This window comes from Ambystoma mexicanum, chromosome 1q, assembly GCF_040938575.1.
Source record: "Ambystoma mexicanum isolate Mex_15411 chromosome 1q, UKY_AmexF1_1, whole genome shotgun sequence".
NCBI classification, from domain to species: Eukaryota; Metazoa; Chordata; class Amphibia; order Caudata; family Ambystomatidae; genus Ambystoma; species Ambystoma mexicanum.
In genome coordinates this window covers 141,935,051-141,956,595 of record NC_090922.1, presented here as the reverse complement: position 1 = coordinate 141,956,595, position 21,545 = coordinate 141,935,051, and the positions used below count along the sequence as shown (strand labels likewise).

Genomic DNA, 21,545 nt, shown 5'->3' with positions numbered 1-21,545 from the left:
TGCAGCGTCCGTTGCTCAGTTCTTTTTTGTAGCTTGGAATTATCTGTTCATGAATTGGTTATTGACCATGAAGGAGCGTAAGCTGCAACCACAAGGGAAGTTTTACTGAGGGGATGGATGGGAGGGGCGGTACGGAATAAGTCGGAGGAACATCCCATCGAAAAAACGTTACCAGGTAAAAAGTAACTTGTTCATCAAAGGGATTGTGTCCTCCGACTTATTCCTTATTTTGATAGACTCCCATAGCAGTGGTGTGTAAACGGAGGTGGGAGTAAAATTGTCATATTCCCTTTCAAGAGTCAACAGAGTGTAACACAGCTTTGCTAAATCTAGCCTCTTGACTAGAGCAGGAAGCCAGATTGTAGAACTTTGTAAAGGTATGTGCGGACGACCATGTGGCAGCCGCACATATGTCTCGAATCGGTACCCCTCTCTGGAGGGCCGAAGAGGCTGCGATACCCCTGGTTGAATGAGCCCTAAGATTTTGAGGGGGCCCTTTCCCTGCCAATTTGTAACATTCTAGAATGGCTAAGATAATCCATCTGGAGATGGTCTGTTTTGCGATTGGCAATCCTAATTTGTGCCCTGTGTAACCTATGAAAAGTCGGTCTGCTTGCCTGATTCTAGCCAGTCTGCTGATATAAAAACTCAAGGCTCGCTTTGGATCCAGCCTATGTAGCCTCTCTTCCGCTTTCCCTGAATGGGGAGGAGGATAGAATGAGGCTAAGGTAAGGTTATTTTCTGAGTGATGCGGAATTCAGAAACCACCTTTGGGAGGAAATTAGGCTTCACTTGCAGGACAAGTTTGTCCTTGTGAAAAATTGTATGAGGGGGTTTGCAAGATAGGGCTTGTAATTCGCTCACCCTCCTGGCAGATGTCAAAGCCACTAATAAGACAGTTTTAAGGGTGAGAAATCTTAACGAACAAGAGTGGTGTGGTTCGAAAGGAGTACCCATTAAGAAATTCAAGACTAAATTTAAGTCCCATAAGGGAACTTGGAACGGTCTCGGGTAATAGACATTAGTTAATCCCTTCAGAAATTGTATTACTAATGGTAATTTGAAATATGATGGCTCCTCTGCAGTGTGCTTGAAGATAGATAGCGCTGCAAGGTAGCCCTTGATTGTACCAACTTGAAGACCTGAATTCGCCAAAGAGAGTAGAAAGGATAACACCGTTTGTGTACCACATGAAAAGGAGTCAATATTCTTTTCTCTACACCAGCTGCAGAATTTGTTCCAACGGCAGCGGTATAAAGTCTTTGTTGCTGGCCTTCTGGCTGAAAGCAACACCTCCATGACGTCATCTGAGAGGTCCCAATCCTTGTATCTCAACCTTTCAGAAACCAAGAATGAAGGTTGAGGGTTCTGATGTCTGGATGGAGAACCTGACCTCCCTTCTGTGAGAAAAGATCCTCCCAGTGTGGAAGACAAATTGGAGGGCAGATGGACATGTCCAGAAGGTCGGGTACCACGTTCTTCTGGCCCAGTCTGGGGCAATTAGGATCATAGTCTTCTGGAATCTTCTCAACCTCCTGATCATCTGAGGAATGACAGGGACTGGAGGAAACGCGTACAGAAGTGGAAACTCCCAGTCCACTACGAACGCGTCCCCTAGAGCTCCTCTCGGGGGAAATTCCATTGAACAAAACTGATCGCACTTCCTGTTGATACTGGTGGCGAACAGATCCACTTGAGGGGTTCGCCAAAGGGCGAAGATCTCTTGAAGGACTTCCTGAGCTATCTCCCACTCGTGAGAGACTGTGCTCTGCCTGCTCAGAGCGTCTGCTAAATTCTTCTCTCCAGCTAAGTGAACTGCTGATAAAGAGATTCCTTCTTGGATTGTCCAAAACCAGAGCTGCATCGCCTATCTGCACAGTGGCAGTGATCCTACACCTCCTCTTTTGTTGAGGTAGTGCATGGCCACTGTGTTGTCCGTCATTATCAGGACATTTTTCCCTTGTACAGATGGCAGAAAAGCCTTCAGCGCTAGTCTGATTGCACTCAGCTCTAACAGGTTGATATGTAGTCTGGACTCCGATGGAGACCAACGACCGCTGATGGTCAGGTCGTTGGCATGGGCTCCCCACTCCGTGAGTGAGGCATCCGTGACTACTGTTATCTCCGGCCATCGTTGCCAAAACAGTTCTCCTTTCAGAACGTTCTCCTGACAGGCTCACCACTGAAGGTCTCGAGCCACCTTGTCCGGAACCTGAAGGAGATCCGTCATTCTCCCTGAGAATTGCGACCACTGAGTTCTTAGTGCCCACTGGAGGGATCTCATTCTCAGGTGAGCCTCTGGCACAAGGAAAATGCGGGATGCCATGAAGCCAAGCAACCTCAAAAAGTCGATGATGGGAGACGTTGGTCACCAAGTTTCAAAATGCCCATCTGCAGAATATCTTGAGCCCTCACCTCTGGTGGCGAGGCTTTCCCCCGGGAAGTGTCCAGGACTGCTCCAATGAACTGGAGTCTCTGTGATGGTATCATCTGTGACTGCTTTAAATTGGAGGGAGAAGCCCAGTTTGTGAAGGAAGTGGCAGACATAATCTAGTTGGATCTGAGCTTGTTCCGAAGATACTGCTATGATCAACCAATCGTCTAGGTAGGGGCAGACGTGGATCCCTTCCCTCAGGCTTGCAGCCACTACCAACATTAGCTTGGTGAAGACCCTCGGGGCGGAGGTCAGCCCAAATGGCAGTACTCGAAATTGATAGTGAGAGTTTCCAATTGTGAACCTCAGGTATTTCCTGTGTTTGAGATGGCTTGGCACATGGAAATAAGCATCCTGAAGATCTAGAGATACCAGCCAGTCCTGAAGGATCTGAGAGAGAGTTACTATCTTGAACTTGTCCTTTCTGAGGAATTTGTTCAATTCTCTTAAGTCCAGTCCTCCGTCGTCCTTCGGTATCAAGTAGGGGGAATACAAACCCTTGTTACTCTCTGCTACAGGTACCGGTTCTATGGCACCTTTCTCCAGCAGGTCTAGCATCTCCTGTAAAAGGAGCGGGTCTGGAAACTTCAAATAGTTCTTCCCCGGTGGATGACTGAGGGGTGCGTAGAAAAGGCAGGCAGTAACCTTGGGCAACTGTCTCCAATGCCCAAGCACCTGACGTAATAGCCTGCCATTCTGTCACATGTTGAGTTAACCTGCCCCCTACTGGTGTTCTGTGAGTAGAGTCCTCAGAGCGGTTTAAAAGCGGCTGATACAGATGCCGAGGGTAAAGAGGCACTTGCTGCTGCTGCGGCTTTTGTACTTTTAACCCGTACACCTCGGGTAAATTTCTTTTGGCCTCTTTGAGCCGGCTGTCCCCTGCCTCTTCCGAATGCGGAACAGAAACAAAAAGGACCTACCTCTTCAAGAGGTTCCTGAGGGGTGATAGGGAGTTTGACGGATTGCAGCTCCAAGGGATTTTGCTGCTGCCTTAGAGGTTTGTAACTTCTCTAGAATGTCATCAGCCTTATTACCAAATAAAGAAAAGCAGTCATAGGGCATATTCAAAAGCCTGGCCTTTACATCTGGACCAAAACCAGACTTTCGCAACCATGCAAATCTGCGAATTGTAGTACTTGCAGCCATGGACCGGCTGATACTGTCAGCAGAATCAATGCCAGTTTGAAGGTATTCGCACATTGCGTCTTTACCATCTTTAATGATGTTCAGAAAAGCTTCCCTTTCTTCTCCTTCCGGGAGGCAGTCAGCCGCTGATGAAGCACACTCCCAAAGTGTATGGCTGAATCTTGCGAGCGTACAAGTAGCATTAATGGATTTAAGTGCCATGCTACACGCAGAAAAGACTTTTTGACATAGCGTCAAATCTCTTATCCCGGTCTTGTGGAACAGTAGGGTATGCAGATCTACTGTTCGATGAAGTTGCTGCTTGAACAACCAGACTCTCTGGAGTGGATGTTTTGACAAATATTCAGGGTCAGAAGCAGATAGTTTCTTGTTAACTGCCGGGATAACCTCAGGAGTTTCCCCAGTTGGTCGATATTTTCCTCTGCAATGCAGTATGGAATGGAACCTCAGGGTCTTCCTGTGGGCCTTTAATCTTTCTGTAAAATCATCTTGTTGAAAAGTAGGTAAAGGTGTAGACCAACCCATGAATTCTATTATTCTGGCCATTAAAGTTCTATAAAGGGTCTCAGCATGTTCCCCTGGGTGTGGTTTGGCAAATTCTACTTCTGGGGAAGTATCCAACCCACTTGCATCATGCAAGGAATCTTGCAGGTCCTTCAATCTATTTTCTTCAGAGATAAATTCCTCTGGTACAGGTGTTGTAGTTCTCTGCAACCCAAAAGGTCTTTCCTGATCAGAATCCTCACCTTCATAAATGGAGGACAAGGCATTGAAATAATCTGACCTTGGAAAAGGCTTAAAACCCATTTCTAAAGCAGAAGGGGCTAAGCTTGTGGTAAACGGTTGAGAAAACGTAGACGTCGTCGACGCGGAAGTTAAAGGCTTCGAAGAAACCAAAAAGGTATGAAGCCACCTTCAAGAACTCGAGAGGATCGGAATCCTACTCGGAGTCATCGAGGTTATCGATTACATTCAAGGTCATGATGGGAGCCTTCGGTATGACTATTGACTGCGAGGTAGTGACAGTTGTAGGTTTCTCCTTGATCGGCGTCGATTCGACCGATCTATGCGTCGATGGGCCCTTCGATAATGGCGTCGATGACGCAGATTTAGGAGTCGAAGGGGCCTTCGACGAAGACGTCGATGACGCAGTCTTACTGCCTTTTCTCGAGGGTTCGGGACGCTCTCGAGTAGTTTCTTTCGCCGGGTGCAACGACTCGCGGCGTTTCGACTTTTCGGGTCTTTCACCCAGGGTATCACCTTTAGCCGTCTCCGAGGGGGTCGAGGCCGCTTTCTCGAAGACGCTAAGCATCTTTTTACGGAATTCCTCCCACTTGGCTGGAGAGCCATGTTTTGTGGGGCAGGTGACCCTTTCAGGGGAAACAGAAGACAAAGAAGAGGGAGATCTTTGATGCCTCTTTTTCGAATGTTTGCATCTCGAAGAGTGATGGGAACTGCTTCGAGACCTTGAACGAGAATGTTTACCGTGACGGCGAGGAGACGAATGTCTCGACTCTGCCGAGGAAACTTTCGAAGAAGTAGAAGTTTTAAGAGTCTTAACTCTTTCGAGCTTCCCCTTACGCTCCTTCAAGGCTTTCGCCGTCATGGACATGCAGTCCTGGCATTCTGAACAATGGTGCTCCGATCCCAGGCACCACAAACAGATCCTGTGAGGATCCGTCAACATTTTCTTTCCACAATCTCGACACTTTTTGAAGCCGGACCGTGGTGCTCACGGTTCAGATGAGGAAGCCATCGAAACGAGTAAGATATACTCGAGGAATAAGTAATATACTTTGACTAACGAACTGAGCAACACGATTCTGAGGCCCACGAAGCACGGAAAAACGTAACTGAGCAACGGACGCTGCGCGAGTCTATTTATACGCAGGATGACGTTGACGCCGATACGGAGGCTGTCGAGGGAAACTGATTCGAAGGACATCGACGCGCAGCGCCCTCTACTGAAAACATTTTCTGAGGCCAGCAAGCTGGAAGTGATCTATCAAGATAAGGAATACGTCGGAGGACACAATCCCTTCCAAATACAGTTTTAAAGTTAAACTTTTTCCTTTGTCTGAGGATTGCCAGCCTGACAAGGAATATTCATGAGCATGTGAATCCATGACAGACTCCATGCTGGAGAAAATAGAGCACTAAACTGACAAAGGAACTTGAGAGCAGGAACAGCAGGAGCTGGGGAGCACCCGAGCACTAAAGCCTGTAGCATTATATACTGGCCAAGGAGCGGTCCAGTAAGTCTTAGCAAACAGGGCAATCCTTCGGGGGGGCAAGGATAATGAAAATAGTAGGAAATTAAAGTACAATGCCCAATATAATAAACTTTAGTAAATAGTAAAGTTCAGTGCAGAAGGAGGCTGCACTAAAACAGAGGAAAGCTGCTGGAATATGTTAAATTGTGTAGACTGAGTTATTTATGTAATACCAGAGCGGCAGTAATAAGAGTAGTGTTTAATTTTGAGATCATAGACTGGCACAAATGGGTCAAACCACCAAGCATGACTTTAGTTGTGAATGAGGAAAGACTGTACAAATATTAGAACAAAGGACCATAGAGGGCACATTCCCCTTATTTCATTATTTATTCTCGAATTGTATGCTTTTAATGCCGGTGGCGCAGCTGGGCTAAAAGCATACGCTTGGGATGCTAAGAAGTGGAGCAATTCTCATTTACTTTGAACGTAGGGAAAACAAGTTTTGATAAATGTGGCCTTAGTCTGGTCAACAAGAATTAATGGAGGTGCTAGGGCTGAGCGACCCTTGAAGCATAAGAGCAAGACCGTCTAATAAACACTGCAGCAGACATACCAAAGTAACTTTCATGAACGATTTAGCAGGTCAAATCAACTTCAGGGCGGGCAGGCAAAATTTGCCTTGTCAAACCAAACATCTGGAGAGATGTACGATACCAGAGAATGCAGGCCAAGAGGAGCGATACTAATCCAGATAAATGGACCGAAAACCAGGATAAACCTAACTGATGCAAACTGCACCACCATATCCTTATCAGAAAGCAATAGCAAATCTTTTCTCTAGCAGCTGGAGAACGGCCTCTTCCAGGATGAGCGGACATGCAATTTTAAAAAAAAATAGTAAATTACCTATGAACAAGAGCTCTTCAGACAAGCTATTCAAGTTCAGATCATATACAAAGAACAGTCTGCGTTAGACAATTTGAAACTGTACAGGAGCATTGAGAAACCCGTCTAAAGAGAAGTTTGAAAATAATGAACTGCATTATGCAAAGTTTGAGCCAAGCTGCTTAAAAAAACACACAAAGTTCCAAAGTAAAAATCCACACATAACCAGGTTACTGTATTTAGTTTGACAGAAAAACGAGCTTGAAAGTTGTTTTCCTCACTGCAAAGGAATAAAAAAAAAAGGTTACTCACCATAGACTACCTTACTCCTAGGTCCATAGTCACCTTTCCTCCATACTTTTGGGACATTCCGTCCATCAGGATCGGACTGGAGCACTTTTGAAGGATCAAAAATAACGCTGTCCTTTCATTTTTACGTGGGGCCATTGCAGGTGACCGTAGCCCCGCCTTCCTGAGCTCTGCCCCGCGTATCACCATTCAGTCCGCCAAAGTCAAAGGACCATTAGCAAAATAAATGATACTTTTTAGAGAGAACGGGGGGTGGGCGTAGGAAGCAAAGGATACTATGGACTAGGAGTAAGGTAGTCACTACAGTGAGTAACTTTGTAATACTCCTACGTCCTGTCCCCTTTCATCCATACTTTTGGAAAATTCCCAAGTACTGACCAAAGAAATGGGAGGGTGGACATTTCCCTTACTACAACAGGTTCTGAAGAACTGCCTGGCCGAACTGGGCATCAGCCCCGGAGCTCAGTGAAGGCAATAGTGTCTACAGAAAGCAGAGGGAGAAGCCCACCTAGCAACCTTGGCTATGGGCTCCCAAGAACGTATTTCTGGAAGGCAACAGCAGCCACTTTGCCACAGACGTAATGTGCATGAACGTCCCTTGGGGACTGAAGGCCTTGAATTGTATAAGCCTGTGAGATGCATGAAGGGATCCAGCTTGAGAGATGCTTTTGAAGCTGGTTTCCCCCTTTTTGTCCCCGAAAGTAACAGAGCTTCTAAGTTTACTTGTTCAGTCAAGGTAAAACTTTAGAGCTCTTCTGACATCCAAATTATGTAGAACCCTTTAAGCATCTGAAACCAGAAAGAAAACAGTTAGGGATATGAACTGATTTATGTGGAACAGAGACCATTTTTGGAAGGAAAGAAAGAGTGCGAAGCACAACCTTCTCCTTGTCAACGGTCAAGAAAGGGTGGTTTGACAGAGCTTGAAACTCGCTTATTCTTCTAGCCGATGTTACTGCAATCAAGAAGCCCACTTTCCAGGACAGAAACTGGAGCTCCTTACTGGCCATTGATTCCAATGGCTTGTGACAAAGCAGTAAAGACCACGTTTCGATTCAATTTTGGGTGAGGCCTGACAGCAGAAAGCCTGCGAAATGCCTCTGGATTACTGAAAGTCAGAGAAAAAGAGCAATTACCTGTAGAAAGAAGCTACAATGGCTGACAGATATGTTCTGCACGATAAGACGTGGATTTCAGAGGCTGCAATGTCTGACATAAGAGACAAGGACAGTCAACAGAAAGCCATTTACCTTTGCAATGCGCTCAAGGGCTTGCGTGCCTACTGCATTATGACCGCATTATGAATTATGACCACATGGGTTGAACCGCCTGAGTGATCTGCGTCACAGGTTTTAGTGAGACCATTGTCACCAGAGGGATTGTAGGGGTTTGTAATCAATTTTAGCCCTTTGACACAGAACCTCCGAATAGCATTTATTGGCAGACGTGGGGCACTTTTCAGCCCCTTCCGTTTCTGCAGAATTAGCCCTCAGTGGGGGAACCTCGGCAGGGCCAGTGCTTGAAGACATGGGGCCCTTGCCCTCCTTCTTTGCCCCCTCAGCAGGACCAGTAAACCACAAGACTGTTTGTGGGAAAGCTTAGGGTCACATCCGGAAGCCAAAGCCCATAAATGTGGCCCTACGATACTGCTGGTTTTCATTATAGCCCCTGTTTGGGGATCCTCTGAATTAGCCCCGGTACTTTTAGTCACTTTGCAGAAAAACTTGAGACTAGGGTCGGTACATTTTAAGATGCAGACTGGGAAACCTCTGGAATAACTCCAGGTGAAGCAGCCCCAGACATTGTGTTGGGCTGCCCAATTTCAAATCTGGATAGTTCGATCCACCAAAGGAGGCGCCCTGGTGTACCCTGTTAATTGACATAGCACAAAGTACAGAATTGTCTGTGCGAATTTGCACCACTTTTTATAGAAAGCTGAAAAGCTTTCAATGCTAGAATAACTGCCAGGAGTTTGAGGTAGTTAATATGAGACATTCGGTTCTGGGGCGTCCACAGATCGTACACCACGAGGTGACCCCAACGTCACTTCCCGCCCTAGGTGGGAGGTCTATTGTAACCGTAATCTGTGGGAAGGGCTCCTGGAAGGAGGTCCCAACTGAAAATTTGCTGGAGGCCGACAACCATTTAAGATCCGCTGCCATGAATGATATCAACCATTTTGGAGTCTGGGTCCAAAGCTAGGGACCAGCAACTCCGCAGAGCGAGTGGTGTGCGCCTCATCTTCAGTCTTACAAGAGGTAGGGCTAGAACACATGAGGCCATCAGGGCCAGGAGTCTCTGAAACCACCATGCTCAACTGTGGGAGGAGTTCAGGAAAAGAAAGCACGTGGTTGATAAATCTGCAATTCTCTCCTGCGTTACGAAAACTCTGGAATGGTAGCCAGCCCCTACCCCCTCTGTACCAGCCATTGAGAATGTTGTAGGAGAATTCGGCAAAATGGCTGCTTCAGACTGCATGGGTTGAACCGCCATTTTGTCACTGCCTGAAGTGATCTTCGTCACAGGTTTTAGTGAGGCCATTGTCACTACAGGGATTGTAGGGGCATCGGGTTTAGTCCTCTGACAGGGGACCTCGGCAGAGCTGGGACTAGCAGACCTGGAGTGCTTTTTTAGCCCTTTTGGTTTCTGCAGAATTAATAGCCCCTCAATGACAGAACCTTGGCAGGGCCGGTGCTTGAAGACTTAGGGCCTATCACCTCTTTCTTTGCCCCCTCAGTAGGACCACAAGATTGTTCGCGGTAAAGCTAAGGGTTATGCCCGCTAGCCAGAGCTCCTAAATGGGGGTCCTCGATCCCGCTGGTCATTGAAAATGCCCCCGATTGGGGATCCTCAGGGTTTTACCTCAGTACTTTTAGTCGCTTCACAGGAATCCTTGAGATTAGGCTTGGTAAATTTAGTCCCAAATCGAGAAACCATAGGCATCACCCCTGTTGAAGCAGCACCAGAAGCGTGGGGCTTAGTCTTAGCCCCCAGATGGAGAACCTCTGAGGAAAATCTAGTCTTTGTGGTCCCAATTGATCTTCTGTGAGGTCTGCCACTCCTCCAGATGAGACGATATACGCCCTCCCACTGGAGTCTCGTGTGACCGATATAAAAAAATAATTTGGATGATTTATCTGGGCAAGACCTTTTGCAGAGGAGGAGGCTGACGACTGAGAAAAACCAGCTACTTGGCCTTTCCTGCTTGCGTCGAGGTGCACTAGAGGACGCTTCTGCCTGGCGTGCTAGACACTCCTGGAACCCTCTAAAACCTGAGAAGGACATTATCTGGGTCCCCGGCCTCTGCATATAGACCGCTTTAGCTGGGGGTTTTGCAAGGACCGACCAAGATTGTTTGCGTGCTTCAATTTGTTTTATTGAGTTCCTCATCGGTGGAGGAGTGGAACAGCTCTTTACCTTCGAAGGGAAGGTAGAGTACTAGTGAATGAGAACTTTGTCGCATGAAGCCACGCTTGGCGGGAAAGGTCTACCACAACCATAAGGCCCGAGCAAAATTATCTCGATAATGGGTTGCGGCCTCCAGCAGGGCCCGAGCCAGAACTCTGGCATCGGATAGTCACTAAAATCTTCCAGCATGTCCTGTGGGATACATTGCTGAAATTCAGAAAGCTCCTTCCATAGCTTGAGATGTGCAGCTGAAAGGATGACACTGGTATTTGCCTGCCGCAGATGAAGACCAGAACAGGAAAACACCCACCCCCACCCACTAACCCCCAATGGCATCAAGAACTTTGTCCTCGTTGGACAGGACCTGAAAGGCAGCCGTGGAGGATGTTAACAGCTTAGACTGGTGTGTAGCTGCTGCCGCTACCGTCGATGGGAGGAGTGCACATGCAGCAAAAGTTATGTCCTCTGAGAAATGTAGCTTGTAGCCAGCATACATTTTCATATTTACATGCTGCCTGTAGTGAGGTTTCTCCCAGACCTTGCAGGCTTTAGCAAGCACATCCTTTTGAAGGAAAAGGCCTGTGTGCTTCTGTTTAAGAGTTAACCCTCCTGAAAGTACTCCTTGTGGAGCCGGAGGCTCGGGTATTGGAATATCCAGCAACGCCATCATATCCAAGACACAGTCATGAAAAGCTCTGACAGAGTGGGGGCAGGTCTTCGCTGTCCTGGTCCTCTTTGTCCTCTCGTCAGTTGTGGCGGGAACAGAAAACTGATCCACAGCACGTGGTACACACAACTGCCGTCTTAAGCACGGATGAAAGTGGGTGCAGTAGTGGCAGTGTAGGATGGGGCCCCACTGGAAGAGGTGGCACTACCAAAACCTGCTGAGGAATAGGAGGAGCAGGCTGCGGGCTGAGATGCTTAGGATACATTTCTTTGAATAGATCCTTAAAGTAAAACTTCATCAGGTAAGAGTACATAAGGCCCTGGAATTTGACAAAGAACGCGTCCTCAGAGGAAGGTTGAGGCAGAGGAGTGGAGAGAGGCCGCTGTGGAGGGGCATACCCTCAAGATTGTAAAGAGGCTGGTTGTCAGGATGGCCCCCCCTAATGGATCCACAAACTAAGGGGGTGGACGCAGGAGAAAGCAAGACTGTGGCAGCGGAAACCGTGCATGCCAATCCATTGCAGGGCGGAAAGGATTCCTATTGTCCACATTCCATGGAAAATGGTGCTAACACACAAAAATAGGCTCCTCTGCCACAGTCGTGGAGAACGGAGGTGATCTGCATCACACGTTTCAATGAGGCCATCGTCACCACAGGGATTTCAGGGGCTTTTTAAAAAAAATCCATTTTAGCCTTGTGACAGGGAACCTCAGCAGAGTCGGTAATTAAGACTTCAGGCCTTTGCCCCCTCAGCAGTATCGGTATGACCAAAGATTGTTTGTGGGAAGGCTTAGGGTCACACCCTGTAGCCAGTGCCCCTAGAAGAGGCCCCTCAATCTTGAAAATTTTAATTATAGCCCCTATTCAGGGATCCTCCGGGATAACCCCGGTACCTTTAGTCACTGTACAGGAAACCTAAAGACTAGGCTCTCTCCTCGCACCCTCCCCCCGCACCCACATCAAAAAATCATGCATCACCACCGAAACCATCAAAGGTGCACTCATCAATGCGAGATCTGTAGTCGCCCATGCCCTAGACATAGCCGACATTATTTCCTTCAATGATCTCGACTTCATAGCTATTACAGAGACCTGGCTCCACCCAGCGTCTGGCCCCTCTCTATCACTTGCTATACCCAATGACTATACCATCTACCGTGCAGACAGACAAACAGCTAAAGGTGGTGGAGTAGCCATTATTGCAAAAAGCTCCATCAACATAAGACACATACAAAACCAATCACTGCCATCAGCGGAACTACTCACCCTCAAACTATACACAACGCACACAAGCACTATCACCATCCACCTCATTTACAGACCGCCAGGCCCTATACTATCCTTTAATGACGACATAGCCCTTTTACTCTCTGACAATATCAAACCTAACTCTCGACTACTCATCCTAGGAGACTTTAATCTAGGTCTCAATGATGAGAAAGATGACAAAGCTCACACTGTCGCCAACACAATTTCAGAATTAGGACTCACCCACCATATCACACAACCCACACACAACAAAGGCCGCATCCTTGACTGGATAGCTGACCTCAACTGCAACACTACCATCCTTTCCAACACTCCATGCGCTTGGACTGATCACCACCTTATTACCTTCACCATCAACAAAGGCACTCAAACACCAGGGCCTTCCTCCAATGCCCCACCCACACTCACAAGAAACAACAAAAATATCACACTAGAGAAACTCCTCCCGTTACTCCAACCCATCATCGACTTCTCACCCACCATGACCAACCCTACTGAACTAGTAGAGTTATACAACACAACTATCCTTAAGGCCATAAACACCATAGCACCACTCAAGCTTCGGAAAGCCAAACCACGAGCACACCTCAATTCTTGGTTCACCCCCAAACTAAAAACACTCCGCAAATCCAAAAGACAAGCTGAATTAGCATGGAAACAGTCACCATCCACTATTAATAAGACATCTTACGCACTGGCATCGAACATCTATAAATCAGCCATCATCCAGTCTAAAAAAAACATGTACAATGAAAGAATCAGCAACGCCAAATTTAATACCAAAGAGCTCTTCAATATCCTGAGAGAACTCGAATCACACTCCCCCACTCCAGACACTTGTAACAAAGACATCCACTGGTGCACGAGCATCCAGGAAGCACTCCTAGGCAAAATTGCCACACTACAAGCCAAAATCCTGACAAAGAAAGAAAGCCTCACCCTCACTGATAACATCACCCCCTCTACACACCCACACCACCCCCCAAAATGATGACAATAACCTCTTTGAGTTTTCCACCATAACCATCAAAGAGGTTGAAGAAATAATCTACTCTCTTAAACCGTCCAAATGCCAAGGCGATACCTGCCCAGCCCCAGTCATTAAAGATGCAGCCAAACAACTTGCTCCCTTCATCACTTCCCTCATCAACTCATCTTTCACCTCCAACATAGTGCCCAACAACCTCAAGGACTCCTGGGTTCTTCCTTTACTTAAGAAGCCCACCCTTGACCCTAATGTCCCCACCAACTACAGACCCATTACGACCGTACCCTTCCTACTAAAAATCCTCGACAGAGCTGCCTATCTTCAGATACAGAACCACCTTGAGAAAAATAACTTACTAGGACTCCGACAATCAGGATTCCGCCCCAAACACGGCACTGAGACCGCCCTGATTGACCTTAAGATACAGATGGACAACATTAAAGACAATGGTAAACTAGCCATCCTTCTCCTTCTTGACTTATCGGCCGCCTTCGACCTGGTCAACCACGACATCCTCTGCAAACATCTATCCTCAGCAGCCAAATTTTCAGATAACGCCAACGCATGGATCCATTCCTTCCTTAACAACAGATCCATGAGAGTCTACGCACCCACAGCCTCTGCCATCCCAGCCCCAGTCACTTGCGGTGTCCCCCAGGGCTCCTGCGTCTCCCCCACTCTATATAATGTGTTCACGAAACCCCTCTTTGACATATTGGACCGCTTGGGTGTCATCTACACCAACTACGCAGATGACACCCAAATACTGATTCCCTTTAACAGGCGACTACTCCACCGACCTCACTGCTCTCAACAACATTTATTCCATTATCCAAGAATGGATGGCCAAGCATGGCCTATGCCTCAATGACGACAAGACCGAACTTCTTCTCCTAGGTTCCCAACCCAGACTTAATAAACTCGACAAACTCTATCAAGCATTCACTATAGACGGCAATAACATCATCGTCTCTAACAGCGTCAAAACCCTAGGAATCTACCTCGACTCCTCCCTCACACTGACAAGACAGATCAATTCCATCTCATCAGCCACTGCTTACACCTGTAAACTCATCAGTGCCAGCAGACCTTACCTCTCACCATCCAACTGCATCACCTTAGCCAGAGCGCTAGTCCTTTCCAAAGTTGACTACTGCAATGCGTTATACTTGGGAACCAGTCAGAAAAACATCAACAAACTACAAGTCATACAAAACAACGCCTTGCGAGCAGCCCTGAACATACCCAAACATGAACACATTTTGGACGCCAGACGCACCTGCCATTGGCTATCCATACCACAAAGAATTGAATATAAAACCATCTCACTCACACACAAATGCCTAGCTAACCAAGCACCCAGATACCTATCCGACAATCTCAATCACCACACCCCAGCGCGCCCTACCAGATCAGCTCAAACACATTGCTTAAATATCCCAAGATTTAAGCTCCAAAAAGCAGGTGGCTCCAGCTTCCCCGTGCTTGCCTCCAAACTTTGGAATTCACTTCCACTCGAGCTGAGATCAGAACCTTCCTTTCACAGATTTAGACACAACACCAAAACTTGGCTTCTATCCAAAGAAACGTAAACTGCCTAGCCCTACCTTACTAGCATGCACCAAGACTGTAAATTTGTAAATATGTAATCGGTTTGTACATTTCTGTTGTATTATTCTTGTTGTATTCATCGCAAGCGCCTGGATGCCCTAGGGCCAGGCGGCGCTATACAAATAATAAACTAAACTAGGCTCTGTACATTTAGTTCCAGACTTGGAAACCTCAGGAATAACCCCTGTCAAAACAGGCACAGAAACTTTGGGCTTAACCTTAGCCCCCAGATAGGAAACCTTCGATGAATATCCGGTCCAAACAGCCCCTTGCCAGGAGGCCTAGAGGGAAAACTCCAGAATCCAGAATAGATCCCTTTCGGGACACCTCAGGGAGAACCCTGGTACCAGACCCACTTGTGCCCATCCCGGAAAAAGACAACCCCAGGAAGGAGTCCGATGGCCGGCGTGCCGTAAAAAGAAAGGAACTTCCAGGACGCTTCAGTTTTTCGTCGATCAACTGCTGCAAGTGAAGAGGAGGAAGCCATTGGAACACCTCCCACCTGATGAGACTACGCTCGAGTGCCCAGATGGAGAGAGAGTTGCAGTAGAAGTTAAGTCCCCAATGATGTTCCAGGCCCAAGCACTCAGCAGAGATCCGCCCTTGTGAAGAGACGGTCGCACGAAGAACACAACACAAATCCCATACTCTCTGGCACAGGCTGAGATAAGACAGTGGAACCGGAGCAGGAAGATGAAGGACAAAGGAACAAAAAAGAAAATTCCCTATGATGCAAGTGTGTCCGACCGCGCAGCAAAAAGGACTGAAGGGTGATGCGCGGGGCAGTGCTCAGGAAGGTTGGGCTATGGTCACGTGCGGTGGCCCTGTGTAAAAATAGGACAAAAGGTTATTTTTTGATGCTTCAAAAGTCCCTCGGTCAAGTCCCAATGGACGGAATGTCCCAAATGTATGGAGGTAAGGGGACGTAGGAGTACATGTATTCATGGAGCTAGCAGCACATTTATTTGTTTACCTTTACAGAAGCACTAAAAAGCAGTTTCTAGTGCTTTTGCACATCATTGTCATGTTTCCATGAGTTGGTAATAGGAGACATTTAAGTGCTATTAAACAAATTCAATGGCTGGTGCATATGGTAAACATCTTATTAAATCAGTCTGACAAAGCTAACAAAACCCACTTGTCATCTGCAAAACACATTTTCCTAAAGCAAGTGTGAGTTGACCACACTTCTGCAGGACAATTTATAATCGAAGCACTGGGGATATCTTTTAAAACAAGGACCCTTTAAATACCACGTTAAATATCTAAAATCTCATTTTGTAGTTCTAACGTGAACATGTTTGTGTCATATATAATATTGGAAGAAGGCGCACAAACCATTGCACAACAGATGTGACCACTATAAAATATTTGTAAGAAAGCTGTACTTTAGTGCCTGTGGTAAACACTGGGTTTAAAGGAGAAATTAGGAATTTCTCAATATTCTAAGAGAAACGCAGATCATAGATTTAAATCTATAACTGCATTCTCACTATTGCAGAGAGGAACATTTGGCTATGACTGTGGAAAGTTAATTGTCTTACAGGCCACTTTGTTTCTCCTTTGAAAACCATCATGAAAAATGGCACAGCAAAGGCATTCTTTGATTTTTACTTAATGTTGTCAAAAACAAAATATGATCCAGCCAAAAATAATGCCCTCACAATCCAAAAATATAAAATTTATATTGTCAAATTTAAGGTCCCTGGGTTGTTTAACAGTTTCAATACCCCTTCCATCCCTGCATGATCTGACAAAGTAATCAGATATTGTTCAATTGCATACATATATAAATCTAGTAAATTGTTAATTCATGCAAGAGCAAAGACCACACAACAATTAGGAGTTTTAATAAGGTTTTTATAGAACTATTGAACAGCCACTACATATAGCAGTACTATTTACATATCTGTAAATTAGATGCGTTTTGCATTACAGTACATACTTCAAACAATTATGTAGTGATCAAGGGCTGTTATTTGGTGCAAACGGAGAGAGGGGCTATCGCCTACCAGCTAGACAAATCAGGGAAAAGCAATGCTTAATTTAGTCAATTTTAAATGGTGTTCCTGTCAGTTTACAAAACAACCCTCATAGGTGCAAACCTGGTTCACAAACCTGTCCATTGGTACCAAATTTGCATAGAAATTGTAATTTGAGAAGAACACCAAAGTGTAAAAAAAAAACCTGCATCACTACTATAATATTGTTTCTGGTTGTAAATATATTTGTGAGGTATTAAAATACATGGCAGCTATGGATCATGTTTTCCTGACAGTCCAAGTGAGAAGCTCAGCTGTAGGAAAAAAAAAAAGCTAAGCCAAACGTACAGTAGTCTTCACCACAAGGTTATAAACCATTTCATAGAGCATGTTAAATTGTTTTAAAGTTAAAGCACTCCCTGCATTATCCATCAAAGTATAGAGGATAGTTCTGCAATGCGTCTGAAAGAATGGGATACAGCAAAACACTGAAAATGCACTTCACACCAAAGCAATAATGTGCAGGAGCAGGGGATAAAGGTTGTTCCACAAGAATAATTCATCTCAGTTATCTTTTAACTGAGTTTTGCCCTTTCAAATAAAATTATTAAACAGTTTTTAAATCCGATGCCGTTTCGCACTGTTAAATGATTTTATGGCAAATAAAATTAGAAACGTTCTAAATATAACTAGGCAGCAAAATGATCAATACAGATAAATTGTAGCTGCTGAATTAAAAGAAAAAAAACGCCCAAACTAAAAGTGAACACTAAGCTCATTTATGAATAAAACACCAACAAAGTGGTGCAATTCTGTTTCTGCACCCGCACCCCCCCCCCAACCTCCCCCCCGGACCCCACCATGTGCCCAAATTGCTATATTAGGCATCTGACAAACACAGACAAGGGGGTGTTTTAAAATGTTAGTCTTGGCATTGAATGAATTATTTTGCATCACAAAATCCCAGTTTAATTTAACAGTTAAACAAGGAACAAACATCTTGCCAATCAGCACCAGTGCTATTAAGATGCTGTCATGTCTTGTGGTGTAACACACGTATCATCAAAATGTTGGCTACATAGATTGGCATGGAGGCGGGTATAAAAAAAAATACCATTAACCTTGTGACCACGCCAATTGCGCACAGCTATGACAAAGCTGCTCCAACCATAATAAAGACCTCACTTCAGTAAACAAAATCTGCAACGGTTTATGAACGTAGCAGGGAACTCAAACTTATTGGTATCATTTGTTACACTATAGGTCAATACACTTCAAAAGATAACTGGCCACCCTCCACCTAAGCCCTTTCAGAAAGAAGTAAATCTTTGTGTCCCCTCCATGAATGGCATGGTACTGATACACATCCATCTGTGGTCCAGCATGTAGCAAACAAATCATGCCATAGATACACAGCATTACAAAGGTTTTACTACATGAATTAAGTTGTATCTGAAAACAATTACATTTGCAAGTGTAACAAAATATTGGGCTACGTATATCACAGCCAGTGGGAGAGTGACTCGGTCACTGCACTATGACGATCTCTCAACGGCAATAACATTCCTCCTGGAACGTTTGAGGCATCTTCCACAGCTACTGTGGTTAAATATCTCATGAACTGCAGACACATCTGATGAACCTGCTAAGAATTGTCTTAAGCCCAAATGATCACCAAAGGAGTTTTTTGGATTCAAGTTAGATGGAAAGAATTATGCCAAGCAGTATTTAAGATCTCAGCTCTTCCCACAAGCGATTAATCAACCTATGGAAGAGAGGCACAGAGCCACATTAATTTGACAGTGCATTGTGTCTCTGCCAGAAAGAGTTACTTCCACCAAAAAGGTAAATGGAAGAACAAGGCAATGAGGCACAGAAGACCTCAATATTCAGAGGACCCCATTTTTGACATTAGGATTTTTTTTTAACCATGAAAATCAATCATCTGTGTGGACAGCAATGTATAAAATGCAAATAAAAACTGGTAATGATTTACTCCCTCTCCTTTAAAAAAAAAAAAAATAAAAACGCTAAATTATTTTCATAAAAATGTATCTGAACTAACAGTCTAGTTTTCTTTTCATTACAGGGGTGGAAATACTGCACAGTAACGCATTGGGCATTTAGGTATTGGTTGCCAATGCCAATTCATATAGCGTTTCTATCATGATTGATGATGTACAGATCTGACCAATTGCAAAATGAAAATGATTCCAATGTAGTGACTGGTTAAAAATCATGAATTGGTGTGATTTCAAAGGAAGAAAAATGCACAATCGAGTGTTTAGTAGCCCTGTTAGTGAAATGCATCTGTACTTACAACCCCCAAACCTACTTTGAAATTTAAAAACATACCGCACTTTAACAATTCATATTATTTGAAATGTGGCTGAATTTTGTTCCAAGGCAAGTGTTGGCCAACATTCTTCATTTTACTCTGGTCGGAGTAAACTATACCTGCAATTTTTATGGCTACGGAATCCTCTGAAACTGGAACAGGCCCCTCTTTAACTTCAACCTGTTTTTCAGGGACTAGAGATGTGGTAGGCGGGGCATATTTAGTCTCAACATAGGATACTGGCGACGATGCAGAGGGCTTGGAACTGTGAAAAAGACTAGCCCATGATTTAGCAGGCTGGTTAACAGAGACCGATCCTAAAACGGTGGCCGCTGCCTCAGCAGTAGATGACGTTTCCTCTTGTTTGGTTAGCTCCGAGCAAGTGCTTTCCGCAGTGTGCAGTTCTACCCCATTGGCAGTGGTGCCTTCCTCAGCGAATTCAAGTATCGGACCATTGGTAACTCCATGATTCTCAGTAGTATCAATTCCAGCATAAGGCAGTACAACTGTCCTTTCTGGGAAATCCCCTTCACACTCTGTGGGGATGCATGATTGTTCATAACATATAACACTGTCTAAGTCGGGCTGCCCTGCAGTCCTGGTATGTTCTAGTGCATTGGAAGCTGAAGCATCATCAGATAGAGCTTCATTATAGTCCACAGAATACTCTGGGCTATTACAAGTCCTAGGAGAGGTTGAAGATGCTAGTATGTTGCCTGTAAATTGCAGATCCTCTGTGCTTATACTGTTGAGTCCGGATAAATCTACATGGCCATTGACAAGGGTCTCTGTAACTCCAGCACCATCGCTAGCATCCTCCAAATAACTGTAGTATCCAGGAGGTCGTTTTTTTTTCTTTTTGCGCTCTCTCTGTCCAAGACATCCAATCCCTTCATTTTCAGGATTTGAACCACTATCCAAAGAGTGTGTGTGTTCCGAGAAATGACAGTTCATAGATTCATAGTTTTCATCAAGCAGATCATCCTCATTGTTTTTCTGTGAACAGCCAAGAATGAATTCTGGAGCCTGCGGGTTCAGAGTACTTGATATACTGTAATCTGTATTATTCATCAGGGACACATCAGTGTTTATGAATTCAGTAACACCAAACTCTATTTTCTGGTAATCGTCGTCATCATCCTCCTCCTCCCCTAGATGAAAATAAGGTAATACGTTATTGACAATATTACACAACTGCCAGAAATGATTGCAGCAAGAATAAAGGCAGAAAGCTTGGAATAAAGGCAAAAAGGAAAAGGAAAGAGTTGGAGTAAACACATTATTCTTCAACTGTTTGCACTGTTTTCAGCCAAACCTCATTAAACAACCCAGTGCATTCACTGAGTCAACTTAGAAATGTAACATAATTGCTGCAGCATCCATCTGTAAAGTATCAAAGGTTTTGTAAAAATAACCCGCACTACGTTTCAAACATTGTCCAAAGAAATCTACCATTCATTTGTATATAATTGAAACATTGCATGCAAAAGCATTCTTTCATATTAAAAGGGTACTCAACAAAATACAAGTGCCTTCTTAGGCAGACTTTCCACCATGCTTTTAGTATTTCCAAGGGAAATCTATAGCATTTACAATTTTGTGTACTCTTGCCAACATCGTCCATCGATGTTTTAATGGATCCTTCTGTGCATGGCTCTTTTCTCTTCTCGCTATATACCTCCTTCATAGCCCCAATCATTCTACTCTGATGACACCCAACACTTCCTCTTCCTTCACTCCCGACAACCACATCAAACGCGCTTCCTGTCTCGCTGCTTTCAAATCCTGGATGTCCTCCCACTTTCTCACCCAAAATATTGACAAAACTGAAGTTTTATTCCTTCCTGCCAACACCCTTCCTTCCCCCTTACCTCCTTCCTTCCACCCTCTTTCCCCTGCACAACTCTCCATCTCTGCCTTCACTTCGATTCGAACCTCTCCTTTAATCACCATATCCCTTACCTCCCGCGTTGGTCGCTTCCATCTCTACAATGTTCATAAAATCCAATCTTCCCTCACCTTTCACTCCACCAAACTCCTAATATCTTCCCTCATCTTTTCTTGTCTCTTCTACTGTTCAACTCTCCTCTTTGGCCTCACATCTTGCCCCCTTAAATCCGTCCATCCTTCTGCTATTCGTACTCTGTTCCCTCTCTCCTCATGACTCCATCTCCTCTTCACTTGGCTAGCTCTCCTTTCACTCTCAACTCAAATTCAACTTCCTCTGTCTCGTCTTCAAATCCCTTCCTGATCTTGCCCCTCCCTACCTTTCCTCACTCCTCTCATTCTACT

The 21,545-nt window shown here is 45.1% G+C and overlaps 1 protein-coding gene across 2 annotated transcripts in view; it reads right to left on the bottom strand.

The window, feature by feature from the left end:
* The window catches only part of USP10 (ubiquitin specific peptidase 10), a 943,776-nt gene that overhangs the window by 621,318 nt on the left and 300,913 nt on the right, over positions 1-21,545 (bottom strand). For both annotated transcript variants that reach the window (XM_069636257.1, XM_069636260.1), the window contains one exon: positions 19,373-20,404. In XM_069636257.1, coding sequence (XP_069492358.1) covers positions 19,373-20,404 — 1,032 coding nt within the window. The remainder of the gene's footprint in view (positions 1-19,372; positions 20,405-21,545) is intronic.